This window comes from Corythoichthys intestinalis, chromosome 12 (assembly GCF_030265065.1).
Source record: "Corythoichthys intestinalis isolate RoL2023-P3 chromosome 12, ASM3026506v1, whole genome shotgun sequence".
NCBI classification, from domain to species: domain Eukaryota; kingdom Metazoa; phylum Chordata; class Actinopteri; order Syngnathiformes; family Syngnathidae; genus Corythoichthys; species Corythoichthys intestinalis.
The window spans coordinates 44,462,414-44,479,656 of NC_080406.1; the positions used below are offsets into that span (position 1 = coordinate 44,462,414).

General features: G+C 38.8%; 2 protein-coding genes across 7 annotated transcripts in view; both read right to left on the minus strand.

Moving 5' to 3' along the window:
• Positions 1-2,028, minus strand: part of LOC130927534 (E3 SUMO-protein ligase RanBP2-like) — a 58,117-nt gene extending 56,089 nt beyond the window's left edge. For both annotated transcript variants that reach the window (XM_057853443.1, XM_057853442.1), the window contains exons 1-2: positions 1,808-2,028; positions 44-111 (exon numbers count right to left, since the gene is read on the minus strand). In XM_057853443.1, the coding sequence (XP_057709426.1) occupies positions 44-111; positions 1,808-1,879 (140 nt within the window). In that variant the 5' untranslated portion in view covers positions 1,880-2,028. The remainder of the gene's footprint in view (positions 1-43; positions 112-1,807) is intronic.
• Positions 2,029-4,178: 2,150 nt separating this feature from the next.
• LOC130927535 (LIM and senescent cell antigen-like-containing domain protein 1) overlaps positions 4,179-17,243 on the minus strand; it is a 36,245-nt gene continuing 23,180 nt past the window's right edge. For 2 of the 5 annotated variants that reach the window (XM_057853448.1, XM_057853446.1), the window contains exons 3-10: positions 13,477-13,543; positions 13,243-13,363; positions 13,016-13,165; positions 12,654-12,804; positions 10,565-10,657; positions 8,990-9,038; positions 8,846-8,921; positions 6,578-7,369 (exon numbers count right to left, since the gene is read on the minus strand). In XM_057853448.1, the coding sequence (XP_057709431.1) occupies positions 7,225-7,369; positions 8,846-8,921; positions 8,990-9,038; positions 10,565-10,657; positions 12,654-12,804; positions 13,016-13,165; positions 13,243-13,363; positions 13,477-13,543 (852 nt within the window). In that variant the 3' untranslated portion in view covers positions 6,578-7,224. Of the gene's footprint in view, positions 5,596-6,576; positions 7,370-8,845; positions 8,922-8,989; positions 9,039-10,564; positions 10,658-12,653; positions 12,805-13,015; positions 13,166-13,242; positions 13,364-13,476; positions 13,544-17,243 lie in introns of those variants that run through there. The other 3 variants (XM_057853445.1, XM_057853444.1, XM_057853447.1) reach the window with 3 other exon arrangements.

A 17,243-nucleotide genomic window follows, 5' to 3' on the forward strand; every position in this document is an offset into this window, starting at 1 on the left:
ATGAGACAGCACTGCATAATTTTCTTTTAGTATTGATGCTTACCTTTTAGCTAGCTCAAACTCCTTTGCCTCAAAATATAGTTTAGCAAATAAAAATCCTTTGATAGGCCTCTGTAAATGAAGAATATTGAAATAAACCATGATTAAATAATAAGCATAACCACATGGTATCTATCATTGGATGAGTTGAGGTATTACAGATACGTTATAATGTAGAAAATGGTACAGGTATGACAGTTCATCGATCTGGAAAAATTTATCGATTTGTTAAGCAAATCGAATTGAAATATATCAATATGCTAAGTATCAATATAATAATCTATTAGATCTGTTGTGGCACGGTGGCTGAGTGGTTAGCACGTCTGCCACACAGTTCTAAGATCAAGGGTTCAATCCCGGGCTTCGGCCTTCCTGTGTGGAGTTTGCATGTTCTCCCCGTGCCTGCGTGGGTTTCCTCCGGGAACTCCGGTTTCCTCCCACATCCCAAAAACATGCATGGTAGGCTGATTGAACACTCTAAATTGTCCGTAGGTATGAGTGTGCGCGTGAATGGTTGTATGTCTCCTTGTGCCCTGCAATTGGCTGGCAACCAGTTCAGGGTGTCCCCTGCCTACTGCCCGTAGTTAGCTGGGATGGGCTCCAGCAACTCCGCGACCCTCGTGAGGAAAAGCGGCATGGAAAATGAATGAATGAATGAATAGATCTGTTGTTTGTTCCGAAAACTGCAAATCGGGTTTTACAATTGCTTTAGGTTGAACTTTTTTTTTCCTTTTTAAATTACATTAGGTGAAATGGAACCGGCTGTCATTGTATTAAATCCATCGAAGGCCCTTGAATCATTCTGAATCATGGCAGACTTTGTAATATCGGCAGGTTTCATAACGTATCATCATGAAATTGGCAGACGTTTGCACTTAACTCTTTCAGTGCCATTGACGATGATAGCGGTCCAATCATGTAGATGTTTTCTGTTACGAATTTAAATGTTTGGCACTAGAAGTAATCCAATCAATTTGAACTGGCAATCCATTTGAACACCACCAATGAGCTTATCAGTCTCCTTTGGTGTAGCATTACAGAAATTGAAAAAATATGTAACGTTTGATGGCTTGACTTAGAGAATTTGAATATCAAATTAAAAAGGGTTTTAAACGATTAAGTTACTATCCAAATACAGTAGATACCCATAAATCAGCTCATGTTGCGCCAGTCATGCCCATGCTCAGAAATACCCAAACCATGTCCGTCCAATGACAAAAAAATGGTGTATAATGAAAAAAACACATCTGAATAGACCTAATGTAGTGCAACGTATGTTAATGTTAAGGTTTCGGTTTCATGATTTTTTGCTATTTTCAAGCGAATTGACTATGATCTTGATAAGGACCCCAAACCACTTCAGCAATCTTGTTGGTAAATACATGGTAGTAAAAACTACAAATGCCTTAAATATTAAAACGATTGGCCATAATTGGTTTATGTAGAAATGTTTTTTGTGAGTCAATTCGACAGGGTGTTCAGTAGCTGGTTGCCTTGGCCAGCCCACGCCGCGCGCTTTCTCAGCATTTCAAGGGGAGGACACGGTTCGTCGTCATCGTGCCGGTTAGCTTAAGCTACTCGCTCACGATAACTAAATAAGCTCTGCCGACTGTTGACCAGTAGAGTCGATAGAAGTGACGTTTAACCTAACACTAAGGTTAGTTTTAATGACTCATTCTGGTAGTCTCCTAGCCCCAGGGGACTTGGGATTCAGGTGTAGAATGACGGCTGCTAGCATGCTAATGTTAGCCGCCGCCGGTCCACTTACCTCTTTGAGTGAGGGCGAGGACGTCTGGACGGAGTCGACGTACCGATCCACTTCAGTCTTACTTCGACGCATGTCTCTTGTGTAAAGGACACAAAAGCGGTTGGTTACGTTGCATAGAATATAATTCGTCACTAATGATAAAGGTGGACATTCGAGGGGTGGTCACGCCGTCACATAACCCGCTCGTGATATTATTGCGCAGGCTTGCTAACGTCAGTGGATAGGCGTCACACATGGGGGTGAGGCCTAACTTGAATCCTCCTCCTGATCCAATCAGAGCTTGGCTTTCAAGTGACGCATGTGACGCACTTTCATTTTGAGAAGGAAGGGGCGGGGCTCCAACGACGTGAGACCTGAACAGTGCCGAAAATAGCGATAGTTGGGAATGATATGTAATTATTTTTTATGCATATAAAAGCTTCACTAAAACATATAGGTAAACTCAACATTATTTCGACAATTCATGTAGACATCACATTCGTTAAAAAATATAACAATGGCAGAATAGGTCTTTAACTACATGTTTATTTGCTGAGCAGACAGAATCTTTCAGATCTTTCATCAAATTTATAACTGCGTTTTAGATTACTACGTGTATATATGTAAAAATCAGTCTAAAATACATTTTAGCATGTTAATGTGACTTCCAAGCAATGTGAAAAAAAACATGCAAAGTCACCGCTGTCCTTCTTTTAACCCTTTACAAAGACCAGACACTATTTTTGGTAATTTAGAAATGTTTAAAAATCCTTAAGACTCGGCGTCCACATATGTGATGTCCACATACACTGCTAGTCTGCTGGCCAAAAGTAGTGCAATCCTGTCAGATAATGCTCAATTTTTTCCCGGAAAATGATTGCAATTACAAATGCTTTGGTAGTAATATCTTCATTTATTTTGCTTGCAATGGGAAAAAAACCCATAAAGAAAATGACACACACAAAAAAAATCATTATCATTTTACACAAAACTTCAAAAATGGGCTGGACAAAAGTATTGGCACCCTCAGCCTAATACTTGTTAGCACAACCTTTAGACAAAATAACTGCGAACAACCACTTCCGGTACCCATTAATGAGTTTCTTACAATGCTCTGCTGGAATTTTAGATCATTCTTCTTTTGCCAACTGCTCCAGGTCTCTGAGATTTGAAGGGTGCCTTCTCCAAACTGCCATTTTCAGATCTCTCCACAGGTGTTCTATGGGATCCAGGATTCCAGGTCTGGACTCATTGCTGGTGCTTTTTGAAGTGTGTTTTGGGTCACGTCCTGCTTCAAGACCCATAACCTCTGAGGGAGATCCAGCTTTCTCACACTGGGCCCTACATTATGCTGCAAAATTTGTCGTTATTTCATGCTCACGGTCAAGCAGTCCAGTGCCAGAGGCAGCAAAGCAGCCCCAAAACATCAGGGAACCGCCGCCATGTTTGACTACGGCCTACGGGCACCGTGTTCTTTTCTTTGAAGGCCTCATTTTTTCCCTGCAAGCTCTATGTTGATGCCTTTTCCCCAAAAGCTCTACTTTTGTCGCATCTGACCAGAGAACATTCTTCCAAAGGGTTTTTGGCTTTCTCAGGTAAGTTATGGCAAACTCCAGCCTGGCTTTCTTATGTCTCTGGTTCAGAAGTGGGATCTTCATGAGTATCCTACCAGAGTCCCTTTTCATTCAGACGCCGCCGGATAGTACGGGCTGACACTGTTATACCCCCGGAATGCAGGACAGCTTGAATTTGTTTGGATGTTAGTTGAGGCCCTTTATCCACCATACGCACAATCTTTCGTTGATATCTCGTCAATTTTTCTTTTCCGTTCACATCTAAGGAGGTTAGCCACAGTGCCATGGGCTTTACACTTATCGATGACACTGCGCACGGTAGACACAGGAAGATTCAGGTCTTTGGAGATGGACTTGTAGCCTTGAGATTGCCCATGCTTTCTCACAATTTTGCTTCTCAAGTCCTGAGTTATTTGGTCTTCTTTCTTTTCTCCATGCTCAATGTGGAACACACAAGGACACAGGACAGAGGTTGAGTCAATTTTAATCCATTTTAACTGGCTGCAAGTGTGACTTAATTATTGCCACCACCTGTTATGTGCCACAGGTAAGTAACAGGTGCTGTTAATTACACAAACTAGAGAAGCATCACATGATTTTTCTAAGGGTGCCGATACTTTTGTCTGACCCATTTTTGGAGTTTTGTGTAAAATGATAAATTAATTTTTTTATTCTCTTTTTTTTTTTTTTTTTTTAATTGCAAGCAACATAAATGAAAACATTACTACCAAAGCATTTGTAATTGCAATCATTTTCTGGGAGAAACTGAGCATTATCTGACACAATTGCATTGGGTGCCAATACTTTTGGCCAGCAGAGTACAGTATGTGGATGCCAGTTCTCAATGATAATTATATTGTTTCTTTAATTGTATTTTGAAATATTATTTTTTACATCAAATGCTATGAATAAATACATTTAACAATTCATATATATATATCATATATAACAAGAATTCATATGAATACAATGAATAAAAACAGAACTACACTTGGTTATGCCCCCAAATAGCACTCTACAAAAGATTTGGGTTCTACAATTAACATCCAATTCATTTAAACTGGGATGATTGCCTGTGAATGCTCATGTTTCAGTGCCACTGGCTGTGCTAGACGTTCAATCCATTATTACTGGGAGGTGCATGTAAAATTCGATTGCAAATATAGCACCGTCAATGGCAGCCACTGAGTTAAATGAGCGCCTTATTAAGGGTTAACATGGCTGCATTATAAATAAATTGCTGTAATAATCTCCTTTAACTTAGACAAAAAGTAAATGACGTGGCAGCAGGTGTAATATTAAGGGAAAAAATGTGCCTCCTGATTTTGCAATGCTACGGAATGTGAAATTATATATAAAAGGAGATATATAGTTTTTTATGACAAAATCCACAATAGTCAATAAGCAGTTTGGACGGTCGGCTTTGTTTCCGAGTCTGGAGGAAGTTGGAGTAAGAGGATCATTTTGCCTGGATTACAAACAGAGGCAACACATGTTTTAACACCACACGCAAATGCCACTATCCATCAAGTTTTACTGTAACGTAACAGTTGCTCTGAAACACGGCTGGCCATGATGAAGCTTTCTACTCGTTTTTTCAAAACTGAATTTGACCCAAACTAATGAGTTAACATCAGGCATGTATTGTTTGACTCGTGTGCATAAACTTGATAATGTAAAGTAAAAACACACTTTAAACAGACTGCACCAGTACATTCGCCATTCAATGCATTCCACAAAATAAACTTAAAATGAAGTGATATCTATTATAGAAACAAGGCAACTAAAATATCTACTCAAGATGTATAGTGTATTGTCAAAAATACACACAATACATAAAATAGTGATAACAAAAAGTGAATAATTGATACATAAGCATTCAACAAAAATACATGTTCTTCATTTTAGTTTAGGCTTGCTCTTTAATATGATAGAGCATCAGTAACACAGTCCAGGCAATGCAATGCGTTCCAGATAAATAGCAGTGTAAAAAGGAAGCTGAGTGAAAGGTTCTTTTCTAATGACAGTCTGACCCATTAAATGACAGTCCACGCTCTGCAGTTCTACTGTATATAAAAACACTCAATGGTGGCATTTGGATGTTTACGTAAACACCGCGTTTACTTCCGTGCGACAGTTTCCGACAGCTTCTTCAGTCTCTTCTTCAGCTCCAGTGGAAATTTCTCATAGCACTTCTTGCACACCGGCTTCATGTCAAACTCCACAAACTTGTTCCTGGGAGGGGAAACAATACAATTATTTTACTTAAACGACAATAAAAACCTGTCATTTGAACACTTTTTATATCCACTGTAGTATGATATGTTATGGCATTTTTAGAGTTTTTCTCAATTGCTTTGGTAGGTTTCTCAAAACAGACTTGCAATTCTTAAAACTACTTGTTCAATCCCCACAACATCACACACTAGTGCACATCAAAAAAGCAGTTTCTCATTCCTTTGAGCAAGTTGCAGATGTTTTTCTGCATCCATGCAAATGATTTTGTACAATTCTGTGCCGTTTATTACATTATCAGTTGCATCTGCCATGATGGTCAAAATGGATGATCATGGGTCTCTATTGAATAGTCTCACCACCCATAACATATAGTCATAGTCATTCTCTCCACGCTGTATAGCAAGAGAGGACATCCGTTGGGAGGTAGACGAAAATTTGTGGCCAAACAGAGAGGAACGTCAAGATGTGTAGACAGACTGGGGGAATAATCCTGACAGCGTTTGAAGTTTAGTTGTGCTGATTGTCTTATGTTCACATTTCTAGTTTTGCCTTTGTTTTTTTGGTTTTTCTTTGTGATACTCAGTGCTGTCGTTTGCTTTCTGTATTGCAATGACATAGTAAATGTTGTAAAAACAGTAAAAGTGTAAAACTGAATCTTGTCCAGTCTCTTGCAATCAATCTCCCGCATCAGAGCCTTCCACCAGAGTAACTGTTCAATTGAGAACATGACTAAGCAATCTGACTGTCTTGCCTGTACACAATAAAACAAGGACTTGTCATTCTGACAGCACTGACATGTTCATTGACACAGAAAATTAATTTGAACGATTTTATTTTGCACAGAACACTGGCTTTTGCAGGTAATCCATGTTGTTTTGATACGTGTGCGACATGTTGTGAGGATTGAACAAGTAGTTTTGAGAATTTCAGTTCTGTTCTGAGAAATGTACCAAAGCAAATGAGCAAAACTGTAACCTAATTAACGTCACTATTTATTGTCATCGGTATTTTTCTATTATTTTGTTTTGTATGAAATGACTGCTGTGAAAGAGTTCATGACAACACAGCTTTTTCACATGTCTGTAGGCATAATTGTCATACACGTGTACGATGTGGTTCTTTTCTCTGTCAAATGCGTTTAATTCGATTAACTCCCGTGTTCCTCCCACACAGAGCAGATAATCAGAGGCTGGACAAGGCACGTGCCAAACCCAGTGGCACTTCACCGGCATTTCCACAGCGGAGGCAAGAAAGCTGCCGGAAGTGATTAAGGCTTTACCCCCTGGACCCAGACAGAACAAGAGCCCCATGAAACAAAGCTGTCCCTTCAACATATGACTGATCTGATTTTCCTGTTTGCGTAGCATAGAGATTTTCTAAAAACCTAAATCTTAACTTGCATTTGTGGCAGAGACTGGTCACAGGCCTGGATTAGACTACACGATTTTAGCCACGTTATTTGGTCCGATTTGCTATCACAAACTCCATAATACATTTTACTCATAATATGTTTTAGCTGAAAAGTGGCATGATTAGTATAGAAGCGACTAAACATAAAAGACAGGAGGAAGGAAAAGAACTGACCAAGAGAAGAACAGCGGAATTGTGAAGAAGAAAATGAGAGGATCACAGACACATAGGTATCAATGGTTTCTTTTTTTTCTCCTTTGAGTCGCGTTCGCGCTTGGACAGCCGCCGTTTCATGTCGTCCGGCAGACGTTCATAGCAGTGCTTACACACTGGCTTCAGATCCACTTCCACAAATTTATCCCTGAAAGCCCGGACAAAGGGTTTCCCAAAAGAACAGGAAGAACAAGAAGATAGCAGCAACATGGAGGAAGAGAAGAAGGAAATAAGCATAGGTAAGATCATGGATAAAATATTAAAAGGTAGATACAAAGTAGGGTAAACGGGTAAAAAAAGCTCATATGTAAAAAGCTAACTCTTTCATTGCCCTTGACAATGATAGACCTCCAATCATGTGGCTCTTGTTTATCACTAGTAGACATCTAATCCATTTGAAGTGCGAGGGTAGCAGCGAATGAACTAGTGCTGTAACGATGAATCGATTAACTTAGTAATTCGATTAGAAAAAAGCTTTGAATCAGATTTTGCTGCTTCGAGGATTCGTTTACTGTAATTAGAGTGGCGTTGTAACGTTTTTTTAGTAATTTTTTAAAAGTGTTTGCATTTAGTTTTATTGATTTGGCTGGATACACTGCTCTCTAGTGGCGACAGTGAATATGACATAAATCATTTAACATGGCTGAATCCAGCTGCTCCCTGTTAAGACCAACTTAAGGTAGGTTTTTAATTAACTTTTTTAATTTTTAATTTATTTATTTATTTTCCCTTCAGGCATGACAAATCCAAACAAACATACAGCATTTGTATGTGTTTACAATTAATTCAACCTGAAAAGAAAAGGGCTGATGGGAGAAGCCAAAGCTTATTGAAACCCGTCCCCAGTATACCATATAGGACGCAGAAAATTTGCCTGGTACACCAGACTCACCGCTGTTCCAGCTATTACTAGCTATTATTATACTATTTCTCTCAGTGGAGAATAGTCTGGCAGAGCCAGGCAAGCAGAAAATATCGTATATCAATGTTATGTTTGAGCTAATATATTTTATGCATTCATAATTGAGTTTATAAGTATATTTAGCCATTTTTGTGAAAATATTTGTTTGAATGATTTGTTAAGAGCATTGTTTAAAAAAAAAAAAAAACAGTTTGCATTTTATAGCATCTAAGCTAGCAGACTGTAACAGCCAACTGTTCTTTTGTTGCGCTTAGATCCTCATTTATTTATTTATTTTTATTCGTTTTCAGGTTAAGCTCAAGTACTGTATATTAATGTATTTTTACACGTAAGTGAAATTCTGCATAATTTGAAGAAAGCACCCGTGATTTTTTTCTTTTGTATTCGCATTTAATGCTCTTTTGAAAGTGCAATCATGGCAAGCCTTTGTCTTACATTTCCTAAAATTATTCTGCAACGCATGAAATCTTCCTAATCCAATTACTCGATTATTTGAACTAACTAGTTGATAGATTAATCGACTGTTGAAATAATCGATAGCTGCAGCCCCAGAATGAACATTTCTTTATCCGATGTCAGCCCTCCCACTTCAAATAAATAGGATGTCTTGCGCTGTTAATGGCAGCCGCTGAGTTAAAGGCGGACAGATAACTTGTAGCAGTACACATTAACATTTGGTTGAGGCCAAACTATGTTACTTACTTAAGGGTGAGTTTGGCGTTGCAAGTAGAGCAAGCAAAACAGTTGACACACCAAGCCTTGTTGAGGGCTGACACCACTGTAAACAAGAGAGAAGCAATGATTACATTCCATCTTTCAACACTTGCACCAAAAATTTAATCTCACCATCTCCTTCTATAACACGATTGCAGTGGTAGCAAACATCTCCAAACAGCTAAACGTTACAAAAAGGAAGGAAATTATAATAATATTAGAAATGCTGCAGTGCCCACAATCAAAGTGATTACAAAATACAGCATTCATAATTCATGCAAACATCAACATGCATACACTTCACTATCAGTTGACGAGGCAGCTCCTACAGACATTACGCCACGGCTTCGAGCTTCCCATAGGGTGCTGGGCCAGGCAGAGCGTCGTGGCAGCTTCTACTGTGATAAACTCAAACACACACTGCGTTCTAACACCAGATTTAGGTGGAAACAGGATGAAAGTTCTAGTGCATACAAGCAGGCAGTGGTGTCTCAAGACTGATTTGGTCGATAATCGACCATTTGTAAGTTGTAATTTCGAAGTTAATTATTATATAAAATAGCACCATGCATGCACTTTGAAACATTGTGAAAAAAGGGAATTGAATGGAAAACATTAGTGTAACTTTAGCTTGAAATATTTACGTAAGTGAAGGATAACTGCCCGGTTTTTGCTTTTAACAAAGAACCTAGACTGTTTTACGTTTATATCTATAGAAATTCCTGGACTTATGCATTTATTACAAGAATGTTTAACTTATAAAGCTCTTTGTTTTGTGATGGCCGCCATGTTGGATTTCGTATCCATACACAATAGCGTAACTTTACATTCAAGTAATCCGGTAATTTTTGGCCAACTGCTTGTTTTTTTGGCAAAAAAAAAGTAACATAGACATTTCTGTGTCCATACAAAAAGAAATTCAGCTTTTACGCGTTTTATTTTATGTAACATTTCAATCTAAAAACGACGAGGGTCAGATAGTCGGCAAGATGTGCAGAGGCAATAGTGACATCGGAATTCAACCTAAATAAGTTGTGATTGTATATAGAGAAATGGTAAATTTGCTTTTGTTGAGTAAAATTAAGATGACTATGCATGCTTTCCTCGAGTATTATGTTTTTGAAGGGAAAAATTGAGTGATCTATTAGCTGTTGAAAACTTATGTCAAAATTGCACTAAATAATTTTTTTTTAAAAGTCGCTATTTTTGGCAAAAACTTATATGATATGTTAAATATTGCAATTGATTCTGAAAATATAGGTGATTATCTCTGCATTTGATGATGTTTGTGCATGGAGTGTAACATCTGAGAATTTTCTACCCATTTTAAATTTTGTTATACTTGTACAAAAAATGATTAATCAGGATTTTATGAGGGAAGGAGTTTAAATTTTTCATGCCGCTGCTCATGGAGACTCATACAGTATATGCTTAAGAAAGGTGCCTGTTTTGGTTTTAGGTCGCTAGTGGCTTTGGTTTTGAAAATATTTAAATTTTAAGTTTTTAAAAATAGGCCCTCTACAGATTGGCCCCGCGCCCCGTTTCCCGTCAACTGATAGTGAAGTCTATGCAACATGCTAAAAAAAAAGTTAGTTTACCATTGTGTTTATTTGTTCAAGTGGACAATGCTTGGTATGTAAAGAAATGTGACTTACAAATTCCTTACTGCACATTTTTCCAAAAATCCTTCATTTTGTTATGTGTTACCTGGTTGTAGTGAGTTTCACAGTAGGCCAGGCCCTTGCGTTCGTAGTGGCGGTGTCCCAGGAAGGGTTTCTCACACTTAGCACACACAAAATGCTGCAAACACGGCCAAGGCCAAGCACACACAGTTAGCTCTGCAATAAAGTCAGTTCACGACTTCAGTTCAGTTCACTCACTGCCACAGTTTGGATCAGTCCACCTGTCCTGATAGTGTTTCATAAAAGTGAATAGACATAGTAAAGAATGAAGAAAGATCGAGCGAAGTGCTTTTTATGGGGAAATAATGGAAAGATTCTTGTAACTATCATATATCATGTGCTTGTTTATAAGGACAGCGTGGATGAGTAGCAGACAATAACAAGCCAACAACGCTTTTTATGAGCAGATGGAAAAGTCGTGATTTTCATTGCTTTCCAAATGACACCTAATCATGAATTAATAACTACAGTAAATTAGTGCAGTCTTCTTATACAGGCAAGGCAATCAGTGCAGCAGAGACAACAGGCCAAATGTTCGAACCCTCACCATGTCAAAGTGTGTCTCGCAATAAGCGTGACCACCCCGCTGATAAAACGGATGGCCCTGAAAAGGGCGCTCGCACAAAGTGCATACGTGGTGCTGCGAGTAAAGGAGGGAATGTAGCAAAACAGCCATAAAGAGTGAAAAGAGAGAGGATGACTGGATTCATGCAGCGGAACAATAAGTGGACATAGTGAAGTCAAAATAGCAAAGATATACCAATCTGAATGAAAAAAAAGAGCACCAAACTGCAAAAATAACACAAAATAAGATACATTTATCTTTTAAAAAAAACCATGGCTGTCAAATATAAGTCTATAACTTTAGCTTTCTACATAAACAGTGATATACTGTAACATGATTGGAAAACAATACTGTGCCATAGACTTCAGAATTACAGTATATTGACGGGTCACCTCCGTCAGACACTGCGCCACGGCTTCAAGTAGGGGGCCTGCCCACATCCAGCATCAAGAGTTATTCTCAAACACACGCACGCAGCGATCTAATGCCGGATTTAAGTTGAAAAAGTACGAAAGCTGTACTGCATACAAACAGGAAGGATTGTCTCGGGAGTGATTTGTTCGAGAAATCAAGGTAATTATTATATTTTTTGTGCTGTTCATGCATTTTGGAAAATTGTGAAAAAAATCAATGGGAGAAATTAGCTGCTACGGCACTGACGTCATAGTTCGCAGTATTTACGTAAAATAAATGCTAACTACGTTTTTTTTTTTTTGCTTTTAACCAAGAATGGAGACTGTTTTACGTCCATATCTATAAAGAATTCAGGGATTTAAGCATTTATTCACAAGAATTTACAATGGAAAAAGCTCTTTGATTTCCTATGGCTGCCGCTACATTTGCCTTCTGAGTAGCAGCATAGTTCGCAAAATAAAATAAAATACATGTTAATTGCAGGGTTTTTTGCTTTTAACCAAGAATCGAGACTGTTTTATGTCCATATCTATAAAGAATTGAGGGGTTTAAGCATTTATTCACAATAATTTTCAACGCAAAAAAGCTCTTTGTCTGTTATTCCACTCGGTCAGCTTTGACGGCCACGCCAACAATGCAGGCCCCCTATTAATCGGCCCCGTGTCCCGTCAATAATTATGAAGTCTATCGCTATGCTAATTTAAACTGGTAATATACAGTACATACAGGGTGTTCCAAAAACTTGATATCATTTCATAGTCTGAAAGTATGACTAAATTCCTGCCTAAATGATCTTGAATGAACAACATGTAAAAAACACAAACGAACAAAAAATAGTTGAAGAGGTTTGCAGCGTAATCAAGGAAAATATCAGTTAACTATCTAAAACTTGTTTTTTGATGCAGCAAAAACTTAGGTGACATTTAATGAAAGTCTGTGTCAAATTAGTTACAGTCATTCTTATCTGTTTGAATAGGTTGAAAAGAAAATTAAGGGTTTGTTTTTTAATTTTCAGCTTGAATCCTGTTGAAGTTGAGTTGTCTCAGATAAGCAGTTACACCATCAAATTTCCAATGTCAATTTTTGGGAAACCCTGTATTATAAAATAAGTGAATAAAATGGTTTCAGGTCAGACCTCCACATGCCACTGCTTTCCCATTGCATTGACCACACGGCCCTCAATGGGTCTCCTGCAGGCCCCGCAAATGGGGACTCCCATTTTGTCATGACAGGGCAGACAGTAAAGCTCCCCCTTCAGCTCTCTGGCATCAGCAGTCAACTCCTTACTGCAAACAAGAAGGTGAAGTTTTACTTAATGAGCCAGTCAAGGTAATATATTCAATTGTATTTGCACTTGATGAAAAGATGAACACAATACAACACTGAATTAGTTCTCTCTGTGTCTGCACGTGAAAGGATTACATTTTAAAGGCTACATTTGATAAGCATCTCTTGTGTTTGATTGGATTACATCTGATTGTATATCCTGTTCCTTACCCGCAGTTGTTACAGTTGAAGTGATCAGGATGGTAGGGGTCATTCTTAAACAGAAGGGGCTGCTCTTCAATGATGGCATGACACTTTTGACAGATGTACTTGCCAAGTCCACGTGCTTTCTCTCTGTTGTGGCAGGGACGACACAAGTGCCTGATACGGGAATAATGCAACCGATTAAACAACAGGACTGCAAACAAAACTATTGCATCCCGAGAAGGTAAACCAACCTGCCAGCATTCTTTACAAATCCAACATCGGCAAGCACGGCTTGGCAGATGTCACAGCAGAAGCATTCGGGATGCCAGCTATTATTCATAGCCTTGATAACACGGCCTATGATGAACTCACCTAAAACAGGTACACATCAGATGCCAAGTTTGCTCGCAAGAAAAATGTCCTTTGGATGTTTTTTTGTTCTTTTGACCAATTGCAATTCCCTTGAGTATGGTTTCTAAACTTACCACACTGGTGGCAGCAAGGTGCAAAGAGCATCTGGAAGTCATGTTCACAGTATTTCCGGTCTTCAAACTGTAAACAAATTTTAGCGTATTGAAGGAACACAATTTATTCATAAAATAGACGAATTAATTTTTGTAAACATTTGGGCCCCCCCCACACACACATACTACTAGTTTAACAAACTTATGAAATTATATACTGTATTTGTTTGAGTGTCATTTACTTTTTATAATACCTGATTGTATTTACTTGCCTGGTACACCAGACTCACCGCTGTTCCAGCTATTGAGTCTGGCCACCATTCAGTGGATACAATTTCCAGGGCGGAGCAAGCCACAGCAAACAGACAGCGGAGTGGACCAATCAGCGACGGGCAGACGTGACGTTAGTAAAACGACGAGGGGAGGACGAGGGACTTGCGCGCGGAAGTAAACATACGAGGAGAGCGGAGTTTATTCAACATGGCTAGCGCGAGACAGACTGTTGTCAATGACTCGTGTCGATGTGTTTTTGGTAATTTAAAACTGATTTTACCGTGGATTGGAACATATTCTCGGCTCTCCTGTTCACCATCTGTGTTGTTGTGGAGACGACTTCCGACGCGCAAGAGTGACGTTGTTAGTTAAGAACACGTCATGCAAATAAACGAATCTGATTTGTCGATTGATTTTGTACCTGCTCGAGAGGCCGTTAATGGGCTGGTTCCCAGACTTTTCTCTCAGTGTTTATACAGGGAGAACAGTCTGGCCGTGCCAGTCAAGTATTTATGTGAATACACTAATCATGTTAATGTTTTCCAACAATAAACATCATTAACGTTTAAATTTTCAAATGATCACTTTAACAACATTCCTCAGAAACTGACACTGTCTCATCACTTATGCAGGGTTTCCCCTACTCATAAAAGATCGTAGCACACCACCACTCCAAATTAAAATCTGCCACGCCTTGCAAATGATATGGTGTTTTTTCTGTTAAGATTTAAAGATACATTCTAATTTATAATTTAACAATACATCTAAATGAATATATATTATTACATTATTTACACACTATTTGACAGAAGTCGTCTGAAATGGCACGTGAAATACAAATTGCTCTTTACACGCTTTATTTTGAAAATCAAATCCGTTCTTCTGTTGCAAGCTTGTGCCTGACTACGTTGGTGCAGAGTTGGAAATCGGGAGAAAAATCCACAAAAAGGTATTTCAAGTCAATGAATGTAATTGTGGTTTAAGCCTGTGAAAATGACAATATTGATATTGAAGTAATGTTTAGGTTCTTTATGGCGTGTGTTTGACCTGAATCATCGCGTCCTATTTGAGAGTTACGGCGAAGCATTAGTATAAATCCTTCTATTGATTATAATTTTATGTAGATGAGGCAAAATATTAAGGATCCCCTTATTTGTTAAACCGATTCAAAAACACAAGATACTTTCATACTGTTGATTTTAACGAAGGCGGCAACGCGCTACGTAAACTACATAGCTGCTTATTCAGCGACATTAGCACTACGTAATGATACAATTTTTATTCTCATGCTATTGATTCGACATTCATTCTCGTAGTAATAGTTCCGATTTTTTTCTCGTTTAACTACGAGAATAAAAGTATTATTACGTAGGGTTAATGTATTTGAATAACAGCAACGTACTTTACGTAAGAGCGTTGCCGCCTCTGTTAAAATCAACAATATTGAAGGCATCTCGTGTTTTAGAATCGGTTTTACAAATAAGGAAATCCTTAATATTTAGCCTCATCTACATCAAATTATTATCCATAGAATGATTTATACTAATGCTTCGTCGTAGCTCCCAGCCAAGGTGCATGTACATAAAGTGCCTAGCGCAGGGGTGTCCCAACTTTTTGCAAAGGGGGCCAGATTTGGTGCGGTAAAAATGTGGGGGGCCGACCTTGGCTGACGTCCTTTACGTAGAACAACATACAGTGCCTTGCAAAAGTATTCGGCCCCCTTGAACCTTGCAACCTTTCGCCATATTTCAGGCTTCAAACATAAAGATATAAAATTTTAATTTTTTGTCAAGAATCAACAACAAGTGGGACACAATCGTGAAGTGGAACAAAATTTATTGGATAATTTAAACTTTTTTAACAAATAAAAAACTGAAAAGTGGGGCGTGCAATATTATTCGGCCCCCTTGCGTTAATACTTTGTAGCGCCACCTTTTGCTCCAATTACAGCTGCAAGTCGCTTGGGGTATGTTTCTATCAGTTTTGCACATCAAGAGACTGACATTCTTGCCCATTCTTCCTTGCAAAACAGCTCAAGCTCAGTGAGGTTGGGTGGAGAGTGTTTGTGAACAGCAGTCTTCAGCTCTTTCCACAGATTCTCGATTGGATTCAGGTCTGGACTTTGACTTGGCCATTCTAACACCTGGATACGTTTATTTTTGAACCATTCCATTGTAGATTTGGCTTTATGTTTTGGATCATTGTCCTGTTGGAAGATAAATCTCTGTCCCAGTCTCAGGTCTTGTGCAACCAACAGGTTTTCTTCCAGAATGTTCCTGTATTTGGCTGCATCCACCTTCCCGTCAATTTTAACCATCTTCCCTGTCCCTGCTGAAGAAAAGCAGGCCCAAACCATGATGCTGCCACCACCATGTTTGACAGTGGGGATGGTGTGTTCATGGTGATGAGCTGTGTTGCTTTTACGCCAAACATATCGTTTTGCATTGTGGCCAAAAAGTTCAATTTTGGTTTCATCTGACCAGAGCACCTTCTTCCACATGTTTGGTGTGTCTCCCAGGTGGCTTGTGGCAAACTTTAAACGAGACTTTTTATGGATATCTTTGAGAAATGGCTTTCTTCTTGCCACTCTTCCATAAAGGCCAGATTTGTGCAGTGTACGACTGATTGTTGTCCTATGGACAGACTCTCCCACCTCAGCTGTAGATCTCTGCAGTTCATCCAGAGTGATCATGGGCCTCTTGGCTGCATCTCTGATCAGTTTTCTCCTTGTTTGAGAAGAAAGTTTGGAAGGACGGCCGGGTCTTGGTAGATTTGCCGTGGTCTGATGCTCCTTCCATTTCAATATGATGGCTTGCACAGTTCTCCTTGAGATGTTTAAAGCTTGGGAAATCTTTTTGTATCCAAATCCGGCTTTAAACTTCTCCACAACAGTATCTCGGACCTGCCTGGTGTGTTCCTTGATTTTCATAATGCTCTCTGCACTTTAAACAGAACCCTGAGACTATCACAGAGCAGGTACATTTATACGGAGACTTGATTACGCACAGGTGGATTCTATTTATCATCATCGGTCATTTAGGACAACATTGGATCATTCAGAGATCCTCACTGAACTTCTGGAGTTGAGTTTGCTGCACTGAAAGTAAAGGGGCCGAATAATATCGCACGCCCCACTTTTCAGTTTTTTATTTGTTAAAAAAGTTTAAATTATCCAATAAATGTTGTTCCACTTCACGATTGTGTCCCATTTGTTGTTGATTCTTGACAAAAAAATTAAATTTCATATCTTTATGTTTGAAGCCTGAAATGTGGCGAAAGGTTGCAAGATTCAAGGGGGCCGAATACTTTTGCAAGGCACTGTATTTAGGCAAATTTTAGCAAGCCATTCAGTGTATCACATTTGCTTTATTATTTTTTTAAAATTGAATAATTTCAACAATCTTACAACTAGCCTTTGTGGCGTTGTCTTTCGACTCTCGGGCTCTTGCGAAATACTGATGCTGTGAAATTAAACTAGCTCCAAGTTGCTTCAATTTCTCACTGCGAATCTTCCC